Source organism: Podarcis melisellensis (assembly GCF_964234715.1).
Source record: "Podarcis melisellensis genome assembly, chromosome: 15".
Taxonomy (NCBI): domain Eukaryota; kingdom Metazoa; phylum Chordata; class Lepidosauria; order Squamata; family Lacertidae; genus Podarcis; species Podarcis melisellensis.
In genome coordinates, this window is record NC_138532.1 from 284,379 (window position 1) to 303,801 (window position 19,423).

Genomic DNA, 19,423 nt, shown 5'->3' on the forward strand with positions numbered 1-19,423 from the left:
AGGAGACTGAGAGGAGATATGATAGCCATCTTCAAACATCTCAAGGGCTGTCACATGGAAGAGGGAACAAGCTTGTTTTCTCCTGCTCTGGAGGATAAGATTCAAGTTACAAGAGAGGAGATTCCAACGAAACACCAGGGAAAACCTTCTTACAGTGAGAACTCAGTGGAACTTTGGGAGTTCCTTTGGGAGGTTAAAACAAGAAAAATTCCTTCCAGTAGCACCTTAAAGACCAACTAAGTCAGTTCTGAAGAAGTGTGCATGCACACGAAAGCTCATACCAAGAACTGACTTAGTTGGTCTTTAAGGTGCTACTGGAAGGAATTTTTCTTGTTTTGACTATGGCAGACCAACACGGCTACCTATCTGCTTTGGGAGGTTGTGAACTTGGAGGTTTTTAAGCAGAGGTTGGATGGCCATCTGTACAGATGCTTTAGCCGAGATTCTTGAATTGCAGTAGGCTGGACTAGATTAACCTTGGGACGCTTCCAACTCCACAATTCCATGACCCTACGATTCTATTAGAATTGACCTGGAAATATGCTGCCAATAAGCAGCACACAGGCCAGCAAAGCCATATGGTGATGCTTTGGACTACAATTCCCATCAGCCCAAGCATCACAGGATTGGCTGGAAATGATAGGAGGTGCAATCCAAAACAACATGGAGGACACCAGATTCGGAAAGGTTGTGTAACCATTTGGTATGCTGGTTGTTCTAGTCCAGGTGTGGGGAACATTTGGCTCTCCAGATGTTGCTGAACTACAGCACCAATCAGCTCCAGCCTACATGGTTAATGGCCAGTGCTGCTGCATTGTACTGCAGCATCACCTGGAAGGCCAAAGTTTTTTCGCACCTGTTCTAATTTGCTCCTCATAAAACTGCTGAGGAGAAGGCTATTTTGGTCCTGGACTGGAACACACCAGATTGCCAGTTATGTCGAACAGAACTCAGGCACTATATAACAGTTATAACAGTAGTTTAACCAAATTTGTGACTTTTGCATGAAAGAGGGAGCCATATTTCTAGTAGTTTTACCACATCTTGTTTGCCTGGACTATGACCTCTGTATCATGCTGTCAAGTGATGCTGATTCAAATGAGTTTTAGCACACATCAGGTGCAGGTGTGTGACAGAACAAGTTGTACCCTGTATATCCACCCTGCAAAACTTCCTGCTGCACAAACACCGCTGCTTTGGGCAGTATTCCATAAATGCTCTTAGTGGTGTGACCTTCTCATCACACAATTTCCATTTTTGTTCAAAACGTACTGCCACTGACAGTTCTCATATCCTTTGGCAGAGGAACCACAATGTCCCATCCTGTCCTTTTGACTGTTGATTTCCTCATAACACTGAGATGATCCACTTTTTGAATCTGCAATATAGATCAGAGTTATTATTTATTGATATGAAGCATTTTCATCCTATTCTTTAGCAGCAGTGGCAGCAGCAACAACGAAAGGTTTCCAGAATGGCACAGAAATATCATTGATAAGATGGTTCCTGCTCTCAGGCTTACAATCTAAAAGACAAAAGGGATTGTGAGGGAAGTGGAGGGGAAGAAAGCTCAGGTACTAGTTCTTGGAACTTACGACATTCTTCTAATGATTACCGTATTTTTCCGTGTATAAGACTAGGTTTTTCCCCTTTTAAAAAACGTCAAAAATTAGGGGGATCTTATACTCTGGGCCATCTCCCCCCATTTTCTTAAATCTGAGTCCCCAAAAATATACATGGGGGCGTCTTATACATGGCGCCATCTTATAGATGGAAAAATACGGTAGCTAGAATGGAATGATTCAGTGGGGAGGAACCAAACCTGTTGGGTCTTTCAGATAAGCAGCCAGAGAGGCCCCACAATCCCATTGCTCTCTTTCCTGAGGCTGCAGGTTGGGGACATAATGCTCTGTAATGGCCTGTCAGACACCTCAGAACACTCTTTGCTACCCCTGCCAGTCCCTGAAAAGGGATGCATGAGTAATGTACACAGCCACTTCAAGGAGACTGCTGCATCTCTTGAAATCTGCCAGATTAAAAATCAAAATCTTCTAGTCTGAATACTGGGTGAGGTGTGGGGAATGAAGGACAGAGAAGGAAAGAGAGAAGGGCTGTTCAGAAAGGAGAGATGAGAGAAATAACTGCTTTCAGTTACCTTTTCCAAATACTTTGCGGCACCACAAATCTGCACTTTGGCATGTTCCTTCCATGCAAATCCCTGTCTCCCCCTCACAATTCTGTCCATCCTGGACATAAAAATTCTCTGTGCACTCAGCAGAGGTACCATTGCAGTACTCCTTCAGATCACAGTATTCATCTTTAGTGCCTCTGCATAATGTGCCTTTTGCTTTCAACTGGCAGGAAGAAAAGAGAAAGGAAAGCTCTGAGTTGCATTTCAGGCCTCTGAGACATTCATTTTTGCAGGCAATTTGGCACATACTTAGATCTCAAGTATGTGGATGCTACCTTCTCCTTGATAATGTGTGGCCAAGACTGGGGGGGGGGGATCCTGCCATCACATCAGCATTGTTTCCAGCACTCTATGAAGTGGTGCAGGGGTGGGAAACAGGGTTCTTTTTGTTGTTTCTGCTAATAATTGTAATTGCAATAGTATTTATGCAATAGACATGTAATAGACAATAGTAATTGTCAGCTGCTCAGTGAAAGCACACAAAACGTTTCCTTGCAACTTAGAACAGTTCTCAAGAGCATAAGCACAGGTAAAGGAACACATTAAAACAAAAGCATGCAATTTTGTAAAATCCACAAAACAATCCCTAGAAATAGCAGCAAGCAGTTCAAAAGCATGCAGTGCAAGTAGATAAATAGGTACCGCTCCGGCAGGAAAGTAAATGCTGTTTCCGTGTGCTGATCTGGTTTTGGTGTTCCATTGCACCAGAAGCAGCTTAGTCATGCTGGCCACATGACCCGGAAAAACTGTCTGTGGACAAACACCGGCTCCCTCAGCCAGTAAAGCGAGATGAGCGCCGCATCCCCAGAGTCGTTCATGACTGGACTTAATTGTCAGGGGTCCTTTACCTTTATATTTGGCTAATGAAATAGTGTCACATCCCAGCTTCACATTCATGTGACCAAGGAGAAGGGAGTCCAGCCTGCTCCCTAATGATGGACTGTTTAAGCCTACTGTTCTTTCAAACATGTTTTGTTCACACCCTTAAAATACATAACACAGATTTGTATGAATAACAATACCCACTGAATAGACTGAAATTACATAAAACAAGAAATCTGATCCCTTCCATACATCAATAGTATGACCATCTCGCTGTATTACAACTCCATCAAAGAAACAATCCACCTGGGTGATTCCACGTTCTAGCATTATGAAAGAGAAACTCTCTATCCACTGTCTCCATATATTCTGCATCTTAACCATGGATCCTATTCCTCAGCAAAGGCCCTCTGGAGGCTGCTTGTGGGCTTTATATATCTCATTGGTTTCCTTCAGATTTCTTGAACTTGCCTCCATATTCAAAATTTGCTCTGCATCCCTCACCATCCTACAATCCTGCTTTGGGGAATAGCTTGAACACAAAAGGTCTCAGGTTCAATCCTCAGTATCTCCAGGTAGGGCTGAGACTGTCCCCTGTCTGAAACCCTGGAGAGTGCCTGCCGGTCACTGAAGACAAGATTGAGCTAAATGGGCCAATAATTACATAAACTTTGCTGTCTTTACAACCCCATTCATTCCAATGCAAAAGAAACAAAACACAAACAGTGGGGAGGAGATGTAAACAGTTTTGTGAATCAACAGCAACAGTAACAGTGAACATTGGACTGATTTCCATTCTGGACACGGGACAAACAAGTGAACATGGATGATTCTGTCAGAATTCTCTGGCATCTCTAAGAGGGCATGAGGCTTGAGTCTAGCTTACCCTGCAATACCTCGACCAGCAACAATCACCATGGGCACAGGCTTTCCCTCTTCTCAACAGACAATTTGGCTCACAGCATGGATTGCTTTCACATTCCTGGAAGGGGGAAAATGGGATAGCAGGAGTCAGGAACCTATAGACACATTGCAGTCCACTTTGAGATAAATGTTGGAAGGGCCAGGTGATCAACTCCAGTACTTGGAAGGGCCAGGTGATCAACTCCATTACTCTACCTCACCCCACTATGCAAACTCAACTCACACAAAGGAAGCATCCCAGCTGGTGGTGACCTGTGACAGGGCCTTATTGGTGGCGGCTCCCCATTTGTGTAACGTCCTCCCTAATGGGGTGTCAATCTCCTTCATCATCAGCTTTTAGGAATTTTTAAAAAATACTCCTGTTTCAATTTGGGCATTTGATGGCTGAAAGACCTGTCCCTGGCAACCCCAAAATTTTCAGCAATTATCAGCAGGCATTTTAAGTAAGCTTTCTGTTTTATCCACTGTATCTGACAATCTGATTAAGTGGTACAAAAAACGCCAAAATAAATATAAATAACACTGACAGTCCCCAGGCCTTCCTTCCGGCTTGCATAACATCTGAAAAGGGAGGAAGAAGAGAAAGACACACAGCACACAATACTTCCTGGACACGGGGGACTGTGCAATCCACACACACAGCCTTCCCTGGGGTGAGATTTCAAGATCCATCCAGGAAGGGAACATTCCTTTTGCCAATGGGTTCCACAAACACTAGTAGGCAGCAGCAGCTTCCAGAGGCTTCCAATCCCAGGAAAGGGACAGAGGAGGTAGCTTGAGCCCACCAGAATGTTTGGAGTTCCAAGGCAAAGTTTAGATAGACTTTATTATTATTATTCAGAAATCACCTTTTACATACATGTCTTGAGGTGGTAACAGACATATAAAAACAGCTAAAATAGTTTTTTGAACAGTACAAAAAACAGTCATACATAGGTTTTAAAGTAATACAAACTGAACACCTGGAAAAGTGTGGAAGTTAGGAAGGCTAGTTGTTTTGTGCAAATTGCCTCTCTCACCAGCATTCCCCTTGTGACCTAAAAGTGTACATGGTCTTTTGCTGCCCTTTCTTAGCATCTGAGCTATGTTCTCCCTGGGTTGGGTTTATCTATCGACTGTGTTGATGCCAGCAATTAGATGCACAGCATCCTATGTCGTGGCTGTCAATGTGTAAGTGTGGGACCAGTTATTTTTTTCCTTCTCCCACTGAAGGGGAACTGTGTCTGCATGGGTGTAGTGGGGGGGGGAGGGCTATGCCCATGTGGGTCTGGATGGGAAACAGCCTAGGAACTGTCTTGGTTTTCATGATGAAAGAAAGGCAGGGTATAAATAAACTGAGTGACAAGTTAACTGTATATAAAAACATTTATTTTTCATGTTTCATTTATTTATTACATTTGTTTTCTCAACCTTCCACGAAAGGATCCCAGCCTGGCAAACATGTCAATGCTAAAACAATACTATTAGAACTTTTTAAAAAAACCTTTAAAACTCTTAAAAGCAACAAGCAATTCTCAAAACTAATGACTTCTAGGCTGCTAAGGACAGATATTTCAGCGATCAAATGTCTGAGTGAACAGGAGGAATGTTTTAAAATTTCTCCTAAAAGTTAAAAACGAGGGAGATTGAGGCCCTCACTAAGAGTGCATTCCGCAAACAGGGGAACACCACTGAGAAGGCACAGATGTGGCTTATTTAAGTCACCATTAGCTCGCTCTCCTTTATTTGCTCTTCTTTCTGGCTTCTTTTTCTAACAAACCTTTGCTGTGCCACAGTCACACTGCTCCCCGTCTTCCACCACTTTGTTTCCACAGTAGGGGGCTCTGTACATGAGATCCATGCGTGGCTTGTTCAAGAGGCACTGCGATGCTCCGGACTCCAGAAAATTCCGGAAATCTTTTATACTGCAGCTGCTGAAGGACTTGATGCCGCTGGCCTGCCTGTGGGCAATAGGCAGTAGAGAAAAGCTTCCATAGCACAGAAAACCATGCCAAAGGTGGTATGATGTTGTGGGGAAGACAAAGACACCCAGATTTATGCGTTTTCTACCTCCAAGCTGATTTGCCCAATGAAGAACCCCTTGAGCTGGTCCAATACATTTTGGCACCTGAGGTGAACCACAAACTGGTGCTCTGCTCCCCGCCAGGGAAGAAAGTGAGAGTGAAGATTTGCATCAGGAATAAGTGTGAATAAATATCTACATCACAACCAGTTGCTCCTGGGGAACCTGCCACCTGAGGCAGTTGCCTCACCTTGCCTCAAGGGTGCCTTATCTATTAAAAAGTTTGTGCAGCGAAATGAACAGTGTCTTTTATTAGAATACCCAGCAGAAAGTGACTTTTAAAACAATGGATATAAGGTTGAAACCGTGGGCGAAGCTATAGTCTCTATGTGTCAGTGTAAAACAGTTTCCTTTTTCCTGTGGAACTGTGTGTAAGGAAAATCAGCAAAAAGTGGATTAGACTCAACTGGGAGTTGAAATACTATTTTTCTTTTTGCTTTGTTTCTGGTAATACGTTGCCCTGTTTGGTGGAGGTAACTCCACTTCCCCCATTTCCCAGCGATTGGGGTGAAAATTGGATTAGGTATAGAAGAACTGAAGATAATATTTTGTATATTTCCTGTTTGATAGATTGGATTGCTTTTGCCGTTTTTACATTTTCCTTATATTTACCAGTATTGTTCAACTGAATCTACCCCCCTTGTGGATTACAATTAACATCCAGGACTTTGGTCAGGAAAACAAAATTGTTTTGAGAACAGGCTTCCTTATCTACTGCAGGCAGACTGAGAAGTTAAAAAGAGCAGTCTGAGACAAAGGCTGACAGATGAGGGGGAAGGAGGAGAGAAAGAATAGGGAAGCCACCTAGTAGTTAGAAGGAGCTATTACACAGACCTGATTATATTTTTGGAATACCTCCTCTATACCTAGCTACATCATCCATTAGACATAGGGAGGGGAGATAGGAGGTGAAGTATTGAGGTTGGAAGAAATGACACAGGACAATAATAATAAAGGAAATAAGAATAAAAAAAATATGGCAGCAAATAAACCACTGTCTGGAGCAGGAAGCTCAACAATACACCAACTCTGGATCCATTTCAGTCCAGCTTTCGCCCTGGTTATGAGACCAAAACGGCTTGAGTCGCCCTAAGAGATGATCTCCACAGGGAGCTGGATTGAGGTGGGTCAGAACTGCTGATTCCTTTAGACCTGTCAGCAGCCTTCAACATTGTCGATCACGAACTTTTGGACCACCACCTTGCCGACGTGGGGATTCAGGGCACAGTCCGACAATGACTGTGCTCCTTTATCTCAGGTTGGGGACAGAGGGTGGATGGATTTCTGAAAAATAAGTCATGTCAGACTAACCTGATCTCGTTTTTTGACAGAATTACAAGCCTGGTAGATGAAGGGAACGCAGTGGATGTAGCCTACCTTGATTTCAGCAAGGCATCTGACAAGGTGCCCCATAATATTCTTGTAAAGAAGCTGGTAAAATGCGGTCTTGACTATGCTACCACTCAGTGGATTTGTAACTGGCTGACTGACCGAACCCAAAGGATGCTCATCAATGGTTCCTCTGCATCCTGGAGAAGAGTGACTAGTGGGGTGCCACAGGGTTCTGTCTTGGGCCCGGTCTTATTCAACATCTTTATCAACGACTTGGATGATGGACTCAAGGGCATCCTGATCAAATTTTCAGATGACACCAAACTGGGAGGGGTGGCTAACACCCCAGAGGACAGGCTCACATTTCAAAATGACCTTGAAAGATTAGAGAACTGGGCCAAAACAAACAAGATGAATTTTAACAGGGAGAAATGTAAAGTATTGCAATAGGAGTATAGCATCTAGATCAAGGGAAGTAATAGTGTCACTGTATTCTGCTCTGGTCAGACCTCACCTGGAGTACTGTGTCCAGTTCTGGGCACCACAGTTCAAGAAGGACACTGACAAACTGGAACGTGTCCAGAGGAGGGCAACCAAAATGGTCAAAGGCCTGGAAACGATGCCTTATGAGGAACGGCTAAGGGAGCTAGGCATGTTTAGCCTGGAGAAGAGGAGGTTAAGGGGTGATATGATAGCCATGTTCAAATATATAAAAGGATGTCACATAGAGGAGGAAGAAAGGTTGTTTGCTGCTGCTCCAGAGAAGCGGACACGGAGCAATGGATCCAAACTACAAGAAAGAAGATTCCACCTAAACATTAGGAAGAACTTCCTGACAGTAAGAGCTGTTCGACAGTGGAATTTGCTGCCAAGGAGTGTGGTGGAGTCTCCTTCTTTGGAGGTCTTTAAGCAGAGGCTTGACAACCATATGTCAGGAGTGCTCTGATGGTGTTTCCTGCTTGGCAGGGGGTTGGACTCGATGGCCCTTGTGGTCTCTTCCAACTCTATGATTTTATGATTCTACGTAACCATCCAGCCACAGCTTCCAAACATCTGATCAGTGTGTCTGGGGCCGAGTCAGGATGGCCATCCATCAACAGATAGAGTTGGGTGTCATCAGCATACTGATGGCAACCCAGCCCAAGCTGGGCGAGGGGGCGCATAAAGTTGTTGAAAAACATTGGGGAGAGTATCGCACCCTGAGCCACTCCACACACCAAGGAGTGGCGCGATGACAATTACCCCCCAAGCGCCATCCTCTGTCCCCGACCAGAGAGAAACAAGCGCAGCCATTGAAGGACTGTGCCCTGGATCCCCACGTCGGCAAGGCAGTGGTCCAGGAGTTCGTGATCGACCATGTCGAAGGCTGCTGACAGGTCTAGAAGAATCAGCAGCCCCGACCCGCCTCGATCCAGCTGCCTGCGGAGATCATCTGTTAGGGCAACCAGCGCTGTCTTGGTCCCATGACCAGCGCGGAAGCCGGACTGGAATGGATCCAGAGCCGATGTTTCATACAGAAACCCACCAAGCTGTTCAGCAACCGCTCTTTCAATCACCTTACTCAGGAATGGAAGATTTGAAACCGGGCGGTAATTTCATAGATCTAAGGGATCTAATGATGTTTTCTTTAAGAGCGGGCGCACCACTGCCTCCTTCAGTTCCCCTGGGAATGTCCTGGTGCCAAGGGACAAATTGATTATATCCCCTAGGGGGGCCCGCACCTCGTCTGGGCATGCTCTAATCAGCCAAGACGGGCACGGGTCAAGAGGACAGGTGGTGGGCTTTCCAGATCGGAGGAGTCTGTCCACATCGGCTGGGGATATCCGGTCAAAGTGGTCCATTACTGGACCTGAGGACAGTCGAGGGGCCTCCAGTTCCAGGCTGTTATCTCTGCTAGCACCCACCAATCACCCTGACAGATAAGATTTTGTGGATGTTTATATATATTTTTTTTAATGATGAATTTTGGGTAATCCTTTCTTAGAAGCTAAATAGAAGCAATTTATTCAGACCAACAGGCAAAGTTAATAGTAAATAATGTAGTAACAGAAATATGTAATATAATGAAAGGAACAAGGCAGAGTTGTTCCCTGTCCCCATTATTGTTTATTCTGGTACTGGAGACATTGGTGAGGAACATAAAAGCAGACAAAAATATTAAAGGTATTACAGTGAGACACAGATCATACAAACTTAAGGCGTTTGTGGATGACCTGGTAATGGTAGAAAACCCCTTGGGAAATATACCAGGGGTATTGGATAAGATTAACCAATTTGGCTAAGTCACAGGTTTCAAATTTAATAAAAATAAAACTAAATTTCTGGTAAAAAATATGACGGAACAGAAGAAAACGAACTGAGAAAGCTAACAGAGTTGGGGATGGATATTAAGGTGAAATATTTAGGGGTGTGGTTGACAACAAAGAATATAAACATTTTTAAAGATAACTATATAAAAGTTTGGAATGACATCAAAAGAAATATGGAAATATGGGGAAGAAAGAAATTATCATCATGGGGAAGAATCTTGCCAAGAATGTTATTTCTATTTCAATCTATACCGAAATTCAATGGAACAGACTCTTCAAACAATGGCAATATATCCAAATTTATTTGGCAGGGGAAGAAACTTAGGATTAAGTATAAATTATAAATTATTAACAGATGCTAAAGAAAGAGGTGGATTCGCCCTACTGGATTTAAAATTATATTGTGAGGTGTTCCGCCTTTGTTGGCTATGAGAATAGATGACATTGAGGAATCCAGATATCTTAGATCTGAAAGGTCATGATAATAGATTTGGGTGGCATGCATATCTTTGGTATGGAAAAGCTAAAGTTCATAGGAGATTTCTAAACCATATTATTAGAAAATCAATTTATGTAGTTTGGGGAAAATATAATAATTTATTAGAGAACAAAACCCCATGGTGGCATTAGAAGTGTTGTCAGTTAAAAAAAAAAGGAAAAATAATAGGCAACATTTAGAGAGTTGTTAACTGAGGAGGAAAGTCAGTTGAAAGTAAAAAAAAAGTTTGAAGACATAAGACATCTGTTAACTGATTGACTCCAATACCATCAATTAAATGACATTTTTAGGTTGAATAAAGGAATGGATTTTGTTAAAGAATTTTTGAGATTGCAGAAAGAATTGTTGGAAAATTGAAAAAGTTCTGTCAAAAATGTATAATTTGTTGCTGGAATGGGAAACAAAAGATGAGGAAGTAAAATCTGTAATGGTATACTGGGCAAAAACAGCTTCTGGTCTGTTTTCCACTCAGAATGGCAGCGCCATATGAGTTGTCCTCATAAAGGCAACCGGTTTGGGGCTGCTCTGGGCTGTGGGGGAGAGTGTTTTGGACTCAACACCCCCCCAAAAAAATCCCACAGAAGAGTGGGACTTTGAGGGGATCCGCGGAGTGAGGTAACAACCTCCCTACAACCTGCAGCTGTCTACGGCAGAGAGCGGGCGGGCGGCGGCGGGGGGGGGGCATGGCTTGAGTCCGCTCAAGGAAACATCGCGCTTGGCAGCCAAAGTCTCAAGCCACCACCAAAGATAAACAGATCTTCCAAACAAGGTAACATTACAACAAGAAATTATAAAAGAAGATCTGGGATGCAATTAACAATTTGGGTGAAAACAAAAACTAAAAAGGAAGTCAGCTTCTGTTCTCTGAAGGTCAGCCTCTGCAGCGGAAATTTGTGAATGAGAAGAGCCTCCGGGAGGAATTTTAACCCTTTCAAACTGTAACTTAGAGATATTTTAAAGATCTCCCTTCTGCTGGAATGTGATTAATTTAACTGAACTTGAATTATTGAACTTTTGAGAAGGGGAAGTGCACAGCTATATTAAGGATAGTTTGAGTTTTTGAAAGTAAAAAAATCACCTTGGAATTCCACAATTGGAGCCGAAGCCAAGCAGGAGAACACTCAGCCAAACTTGGGCGTACCCCAAGGGGGGCAGAGTGCCTGGAATAGCTGGAGTTTTAAAAGTGGAACTTTAATCAATTGGTGGAGACCAGGGTGCAGCATTTCTCTTTGATTATCTTTGTTGCTCATTTGGATTATAATGATATTTGGACTATAATGATATTTGGATTATTCTTGCTATTATTCTTTTTTGTTTCTAGTCAGCAAAGACCAAATTGGGATTACAATAAGCACCAAGCTTGACTGGATTACAAGTTTACAATTTTACAAGTTGAGAATAACTTTTCAATACCAAAACTTAAAGATCGACCTGTTGGACATCCCTGTAATAAACAATTTGCTTCATGGGAGAAGTTATGGAATGAGGATTTAAAATTTACAGCCTGCTGTACGTTAAAAGAGAATTATATGAAAATGGTCTGTTTGACTCCTACAAGACTAGCAAAAATGTATAAGAACGTATGTTGGAAGCGTAAAGTTAAAGAGGGTACATTTCATCATATGTAGTGGACCTGTAAAATAGCTAAAGCCTTCTGGGAAATGATTTCTAATGAACTGAAAAAAATGTTTAAAATAACTTTTGTTAAAAAACCAGAGGCCTTTTTACTAGGTATAATAGGAGAATTACTGAAGGATAAGAAAGTACTGTTTATGTATGCGACAGCAGCGGCAAGAATACTATTTGCCCAGAGACGGAAAGAAGAAAGAGCCCCATCAAAAGAAGAATGGATAATTAAGATGATGGACTATGCAGAGATGGCAAGACTGACCAGGAAGCTCAGGCACCAAGAAGATAACAAATTTAATAGAGAATGGCATAACTTTATAGAATATATTAAAGAACACTGTAAAAATCTAAAAATGTTAGCAGGATTGACATAGCATTTGTAATTTAAAATAAAGTAAAATAATTTGGATAAATGCAATTAGATGCAGTTAAAAAAGGAAGCTACATTTTGGAAGCCAAGGGAGGGGTGGAGAGAGGTTCAGGGAACCCCATAAAGGTACTGATATGGACTGTGTGTGTGTGTGTGTGTGTGTGTAAAATTTTTTTTTCCTTTTTGAAACTTTGAAAAGAAGAAGAAGGAGAAGGAGAAGAAGAAATACCCCCCCACCCCACATCCTTATGTGTGGGAAACCGGCGGGACAGGGAGAAAGTTTGGCTAAGGCCCTTCACCCTGAAACACTGCTTTAAGTTTATTTGTCTCAGTTAACCTGAGGTAGGGAATATTTTTGAGCCCAAGGACCACATACCCTTCTGGACAACCTTCCCAGGGGCCATAGGCCAGTGGAGGCCAGGACTCAGTGGAGCAACAAATGAGAATTATGTCTTGGTATGGCAGGGCAGGTTTCTATGCCTATGCCTCTTTTCCCTCTCTCTGGGCAAACAAGAGGCACCTCAGAAATCAAGGGCACATTCCAGACCTGTAAAAACACATAAGGTACAGAACAAGGCCACTGAGGGGTGTCGCTTGGGGGAAAGGGTATGTGGTTGCACAACAATGACCACCTCACCCCACTCTGACCAGTAAGCAGCAGCAACCCACCAGTCAGGAAACTAGTGAGCACTCCTGATGAGCTGCTCCTAATTGCTTGGCACCTTTTTGAGGGGAGAGGGGGGTCGGCAGGACCCGGGGCTCTCTAGCAGAATGCCTGCCATTAAAACAGGTGGCAGAAGTGTGGGGAGAGCTTGCCTGCTTCAGGACCCTTCTATGGTGCTGCCCTTCGCCCTCTCAACCTTTCCACCCCACCCTAGGGGAGAATGGCAGCTGTTCACTTCTGAAGGCAGTAATGGTGTACCATCGGGAGATGGTTTCAGTCTCTATTGCCTCTTAGAAGGCTGGGAAGTGGCTAGGATAGATTAGATAGTTTATCTAACAGACAGCTAGATGGACCTTCCCCAATCTTGAGCCCTCCAGAGGTTTTGGACCACAACTCCCACCAGCCAAGACCAGCATGACTGTCCTATCCTGGGACTAGTGGGAGCTGTAGTCCAAAACATTGGGAGGGCACCAGGTTGGGGAAGGCTGATACTGATAAAATAACCAGGTTTCAGCTTAGCACCATGCTAATGATGAACGAAGCAACAAAGGCTCTTACACAGCATCGGTACTCATTAAGCAAGTGCCTGGGCAGTGGCATTGTCTTGAGTTGTCGAAGAACAGTCCTAGGCTGAATCCCAGCAGCTGTGCCACGATCACAGAGAAGGTCTCCAGCGTGATCCCATTTTCATACTAAGTAAGAGCACATGAACATTAATGGTCGATAGCTATGAATTACTACCATTACTACTACTACTACTACTACTACTACTACTACTACTGCTACTGCTACTACATCTTTATTGTGCAAGGGGGCTTTAAAGGGTACAAGAGTACAGGCCTTTGCCCCAAGGAGCCTGGGTTTAGAACTCTGCTTGGTGCTTTGGGCAAAATCGCTACTCAAAACCTTCTAGTCAACCTCTCCCAGGAGCCTTCAGTTTGCTTGCAAGCTGAGACGTCAGGGACAGGAAGAACACAAAAAATGGCAAAAGCAAGAAGAAAAAACCCTGAGGACCAGAACTGTGTGTGGCCTAACAATTGACCTTGTAGGAAGATGGGGGGTGGGACCTAGGGAGAGGCGTGATAGCATTCACATGCACAAAGATATCCCCTTCACAGGTAAAACCCATGGACCTATCTCAGGTGTATTATTAAGTATTTGGCCCGAGCTTTGGTGAGATGTTAATAATTTGTTCTTCCCATGCTATTCAATGTATCTGACCCTCACTTTCCTAACTGCTGGTCTGCTTCTTTTATAAACTGGATTTGCTGCACTAAAGCAACACTTCTAGGAGTAATAGACAAATAAAAACCAACAAATCACCAGTTCTGGAAGGTGTTCTCAAAGAACTCAAAAGTGAAATTGCCGCTCTTCTAAAAAAACAACCACACCCATAACTTATCCCTCAGATCAGTCTGTGTACCTGAGGACTGGAAAGTATCCAATGTAACACCCATTTTTAAAAGGGATCCAGGGGGGATCCTAGAAATTACAGGCCAGTTATCTTAATGCCTGTCCTGGGAAAACTGGTGAAAAGTTTTGTTAAATATTAAAAAACCAACAAACTTTACTGAAGCACAGCAGCAAGGCTTAAGCAAGTCCTTTCTTACAGACCTATTGCGAGTTCTTGGAGAGCGTCAACAAACATACAGATAAAAGTGATCCAGTTGACGCAGTGTACTTGGACTTTCAAAAAGCTTTCAACAAAGTCCCGGTACTTTACCGAAGACTTCTGAGTAAGCTTAACAGTCAAGGAATGAGAGGACATTTCTACTCCCCACCCCCACCCCATGGTCTCAAGGGTGCTCAGAGTACCCAGCAATTACTTACAGAGCAGAAACATCCACTTCAGCTGTAGACATGTGTTTAACCACAGGTCTAGTTTGGCCCAAAGTTTTCAGACATCACAACTTTTAAGAAATCAAGAACAGTTCATCAAGTGAATGAGCACAGTACATGCAGTCTTACCATGGCAATTGCTGCAGAAGAAGGTCTGTGGCACATCTTTCTTGCAAATGTTGACCCCACAGAATCCCCCCTGTTCCTGTAGCTGGGGTGAGGAAGAAAGGAATTATGCTTTTGTTGCAATTAGCACCTTAGCAAAAAGCATAAAAAAGGAACACTTCCTTACATAACAGCTCTTTTGGGGGGAGCAGGGGCAGGCATCTGTGTGCTTCCCTGGGATGCCTCTTCAACACCACCCAAAAACCCACATGGGACAGCTGCGCATTTCTGCATTGCAGGAGGTTGAACTAGATGATCTTCAGGGATCCTTTCAGCTCTACAATTCTGATTCTATATAGCAGAGGAGGGAAGGAGTGACCTGTCTCTTCTCTGCCAGCCTACTCACTGTGTGGACCTCATTATCAGAGGGATTGACAAAAGATAGAACAGGATTTCCTGACAGATCTGTAAGCATCGGGCTCTAGAGTAGATCAGCAAGGATTCTGCCTCTCAAATGTTTAACAGCAGCAGCAACAATGGGGGTTTGCCACCTTCTAACAGGCCACTTTCACATCATGCATTTAAAGGTACCACTTTAAACAGTCAGTGCTTCCACCAAATAATCCTGGGAGCTGTAGTTTGTTAAGGGTGCTGAGAGTTATTAGGATATGCCTAATCCCCTCACAGAGCTACATGTCCTAGGGTTCCCTGTGACACGAGATTGACTCTGTTCTCCATATGGTTCTCCAAATAACTCTCAGCACACTTAACCAACTACAGTTCCCAGAATTCTTTGGTGGAAGCCATGACTGTTTAAAGTGATGCTTTAATTGTGTGAATGTAGCCTGAGATTGCTGAGATGAAGAAAGCTTGGGTGGCTTATACATTTAAAACTACTATGTGCTTTGCCCACAGAAGGTCCCAGGTTCAGCCCTCAACATATCTATTTACATGTACCACTCAGGATCCTTCTTCGGAGATTCCCAGAGAGGCACTGGCAACCAGGGGTGTACAATACTGGGCTCAGTGGACTTAGCTTCTTACCTGCATCCAGAGCTCAAGGACCACAGGTCAGTGGCAGAGCACCAAAGTTCAATCACTGGAAGCATCTCCAGGTAGCAAGCAGGTGATGGGAAAGAAACCCCTTCTTTGCCTCATGTCCTGGAGAGACGCTGCCCATCAATATAGACAACACTGATCTACATGGACCAGTGCAAGTCCATATAAGACTGCTTCCCAGAAGTCCTTGGATACTTGCTTCCCTCACATGCCTCTTTGCTACCAACCATGTCCCTCCCTCACATGCATGGAGCCCCCAACTGTTTGGACTGCTCTTCACAGCCCTCTCCCTCTCTCCTGCCTGCCCAACACTTTGGCCATGTTGTCCACTCAGGCAACACCAAAGGCTTTAATACAGGCATTCTTTAATAACGGAGGGAACACACTCCTTACACAAACAAAAATGCCACATCGTGGGGTCGTAGAGCAAGGTGGACCAGTTTCCAGTCCACAAACTTTTCCAGTAACTCATTGGCTGTCCCTGTGGTGGAGATTTTATCCCTGTCTTTCCAAAACTCCATAGAGGACAGTATAATCTTCATGTTGAGTTTGTAAAACATCTGAAAATAGGAGCAATATGGTTAAGTTCAATAGAGGCCACAGGCTTTACATGTTCAGACTTCAGTCCCCAGCTGGAGGAATTATTCTTCTTCTTCTTCATCATCATCATCATCTATATGCCGATCTGGCTGGGTTTCCCCAGCCACTCTGGGCGGCTTCCAACAAAATATTAAAATACAATAGTCTGTTAAACATTAAAAGCTTCCCTAAACTTCCCTAAACCCTAATTTCCTATGGAATTATTTACCGTATATGCTGCTTTTTTGAGTAACATCCACACAATGTTATACAGAACATAGTGTTTTTTTGTTGAGGGGGCTGTGCAGCTTGGACAAGCTTTTGGGGGCAGAGCCAGGAGATATCATGAATCTGGGATGGGTTCATTCATTCATTCATATGAGGGGTGACATTTTTTAAAACTGACTTTTCTCAGTTTTATTTTATTTTGTAATAATTTTTTAAAATATCCATTCCAAACAACATTACAAAAATAAGATTGATTAAAGTATAAATATATACTGGCACACACCCCTCTACCTTTGAACAGTATTTCAGGATTTGCATGACATTTCTTTAAAGCAAAAGATAGTAAACAAATAGAATAACCTTCTGCTTAACATAATATTCAATCTGCCATGTTAGATAATACTATTTTTCCTTTACAGCATTCATTGTTTTTAGACTTACAAAACCAAGGCTCCACATTTCATTATCTTAATTTTGAGTAACCTTCTTCCCTTCTTATTTTCCCTTAAAAGACCAAACCATTCTAGATGTAACAGCAACTGTTCTACCAGATTCTGGACTATTTATAAATATATTTAAATAGATCTGGGCTGTTGTGCCCAGCACAACTTTGACTTAGGCTGTTTGTTGCCATTGACTTACCGTGTTGATAAAGCTGATGAGCTGAGTGATTTTCTTCATCACAACATCTTCATCTGAACCCATATAGTCATACTGGGAAAGAAAAAGATTCTCTCATTAGCCATTGCATCAGGTTCACTGAAGATGCTCTAAGCCAGAAGCCACCACATTTTCTGGGCCAGGATACACATTTCAATGTGCTGTGGCTGTCAGGCTCAGGATGGCTGCTGGTGCCACATCTAACACAGAGCAAGCAAGAGCTGTTTGACACTGGGACAGACTAGCTTGGGAGGTGGGAGAATCTCCTTTTCTGGGAAGTTTTTAAACAGAGGTTGGATTCTTTAGCTGTGGTTCCTGCATTACAGGGGGTTGGATTACATGACCTTTGAGGCCCTTTCTATGACAACAAAGGTGAGTAAGATTATGGACTTCTTCCCCTCTGCAGGGAGGTGGGATCCAAATGGTTTCCAGAGAGTGGTAGGGGATGTTTTATCCCATGTTGGTGGTCTCTCAACTGATTTCCTGGTGGCCCACTGGAATGCGGAGTTAACCAGGGCTATTGATTGTCTGGCTTCGAAGTGCCCTCTCTGATTGCACAGAACCCGGATAGGCCCTTGGTTTTCCCCGGAGCTGAGGGGGATGAAACAATCGCTGAGATGGCTAGAATGCTGGTGGCAGAAAACTCATTCTGAATCTGACCGGAAACAGGTTAGAGCTCGGGGGGCCACCAGGGGGCGAATTGGAAGATGGCCGACAATAACATCTCTCCGACCCACACGAGGTAATTAAGAGGCTGATATGGGAGTATGCAGCCTCCCGGGCCCCCCAAGGGAATGGTGGGCACTGCCTTGCCTGCTGTGTCCATAATTCACCCCCGGATTCGAAAGAACAGGGTGAGGGCACTAGGCACAAAGCCCTAGGGTGGGTCGGCTCTCCCGGATGCTGTCTCTGATCGCGCACTGGTTTGCAACAGCTTGAAATATATAATTGGATAAGAAGCAAATGCACATATTTCAAGTGAAGATCGGGAGTAAAGACTGCTAATTAAAGGGATCTCTGTGATGTGGAGCGACGGGCTGGATTCAATAATAAATCAAGAAGAAGTCCCATCAAAGGATTGGTATGTTGGAGTGAGACTGAAAAGGGGGGGCTCCCTCCTAAGAAAGAATAGTTGCAAATTACTGATTACAAGCAGGAGGATTAAGAACTGTGTGGAAATTAATTACTAATCAAAGATATGGCTTGTGGAACATTGAGAAAAGAAAGAAGGTTCTCTGTGACGCAGTTAGAAATAGAGGCTGTTATGGCAGATCTGTCCGTAGAAGGAGGGGGAGGACGACTATGGCTCGTAACTATATTGGAATGTGAGTTCGGCATGGCAGGGCCCCCTGAAAAAAATTTATGAGAGCGGCAGGTCTGTGGAAAACAGAACAGACTGTGGGAATTGTTTTGTACGGAGTGTTGAAATGATGTCTGTTTATTTTGATATGGCTCTTGGACGAACGTAAAAGCCACACAGGATAACAACGTTTGTTTTCAACCCGCTTGTAGAAACTATCAGAGATCACAAAGAAAGGAATATATGATAACAACAAGAAGATGAGGAAAACAACAAAGAGAAGATTGAATAGAACTGGGACTATTATTTGGTCAGAACTATGTCATCAAAGCAGCAGCAAGAGAGATATTTGGATCCCGTTCGAAGCTTGAAATATGGGTACCCCCAACAAAAATTTTAAAATTTGGCTATGTAATTTGGAATTGATGTGATTTGGAATTAATGTGATTTGATTGGCCTGTTAATAAGTTATTTTCAAAAAAAACCCCAAACAAACAGGTTAGAGCTCAATGTCGAGCCTACCAAGTGGTGATAGTGACGGCGAAAAGGACCTTCTTCACCGCCTCTATTGCATCTGCAGAAAACAGCAGGAGGCGACTCCTTCAGGTGGTTCATAATCTAATGGAACCACTTTCACCATTGAGGCCCGGGAAGGGCCCCAAGATCTCCTGCAATGATTTTGCAAAGTTTTTTTTTGCAGATAGTCGCTCAGATTCAGAAAGAGGTAGACTCTACCTTGGGAGCAGGGCCGGGGCGGGAGATTGTTAAGAGTCCTGTCTAGTCAAGTTGCATGAGATCAATTCCAATCTGTTACCGCCGAGGATGTGAACAGGCTGCTTGGACAACTGAAA

At 43.5% G+C, this 19,423-nt stretch overlaps 1 protein-coding gene and 1 long non-coding RNA gene across 4 annotated transcripts in view; one reads left to right on the forward strand and one right to left on the reverse strand.

The window, feature by feature from the left end:
- Positions 1-19,423, forward strand: part of LOC309358312 — a 367,127-nt gene that overhangs the window by 55,102 nt on the left and 292,602 nt on the right. The window lies entirely within an intron of this gene.
- The window catches only part of LOC309358117 (disintegrin and metalloproteinase domain-containing protein 2-like), a 51,530-nt gene that overhangs the window by 22,728 nt on the left and 9,379 nt on the right, over positions 1-19,423 (reverse strand). For 2 of the 3 annotated variants that reach the window (XM_081890938.1, XM_081890937.1), the window contains exons 8-15: positions 17,255-17,326; positions 16,199-16,365; positions 14,771-14,852; positions 13,361-13,494; positions 5,697-5,877; positions 3,900-3,995; positions 2,156-2,354; positions 1,273-1,378 (exon numbers count right to left, since the gene is read on the reverse strand). In XM_081890938.1, the coding sequence (XP_081747064.1) occupies positions 1,273-1,378; positions 2,156-2,354; positions 3,900-3,995; positions 5,697-5,877; positions 13,361-13,494; positions 14,771-14,852; positions 16,199-16,365; positions 17,255-17,326 (1,037 nt within the window). The remainder of the gene's footprint in view (positions 1-1,272; positions 1,379-2,155; positions 2,355-3,899; positions 3,996-5,696; positions 5,878-13,360; positions 13,495-14,770; positions 14,853-16,198; positions 16,366-17,254; positions 17,327-19,423) is intronic. The other variant, XM_081890939.1, reaches the window with a different exon arrangement.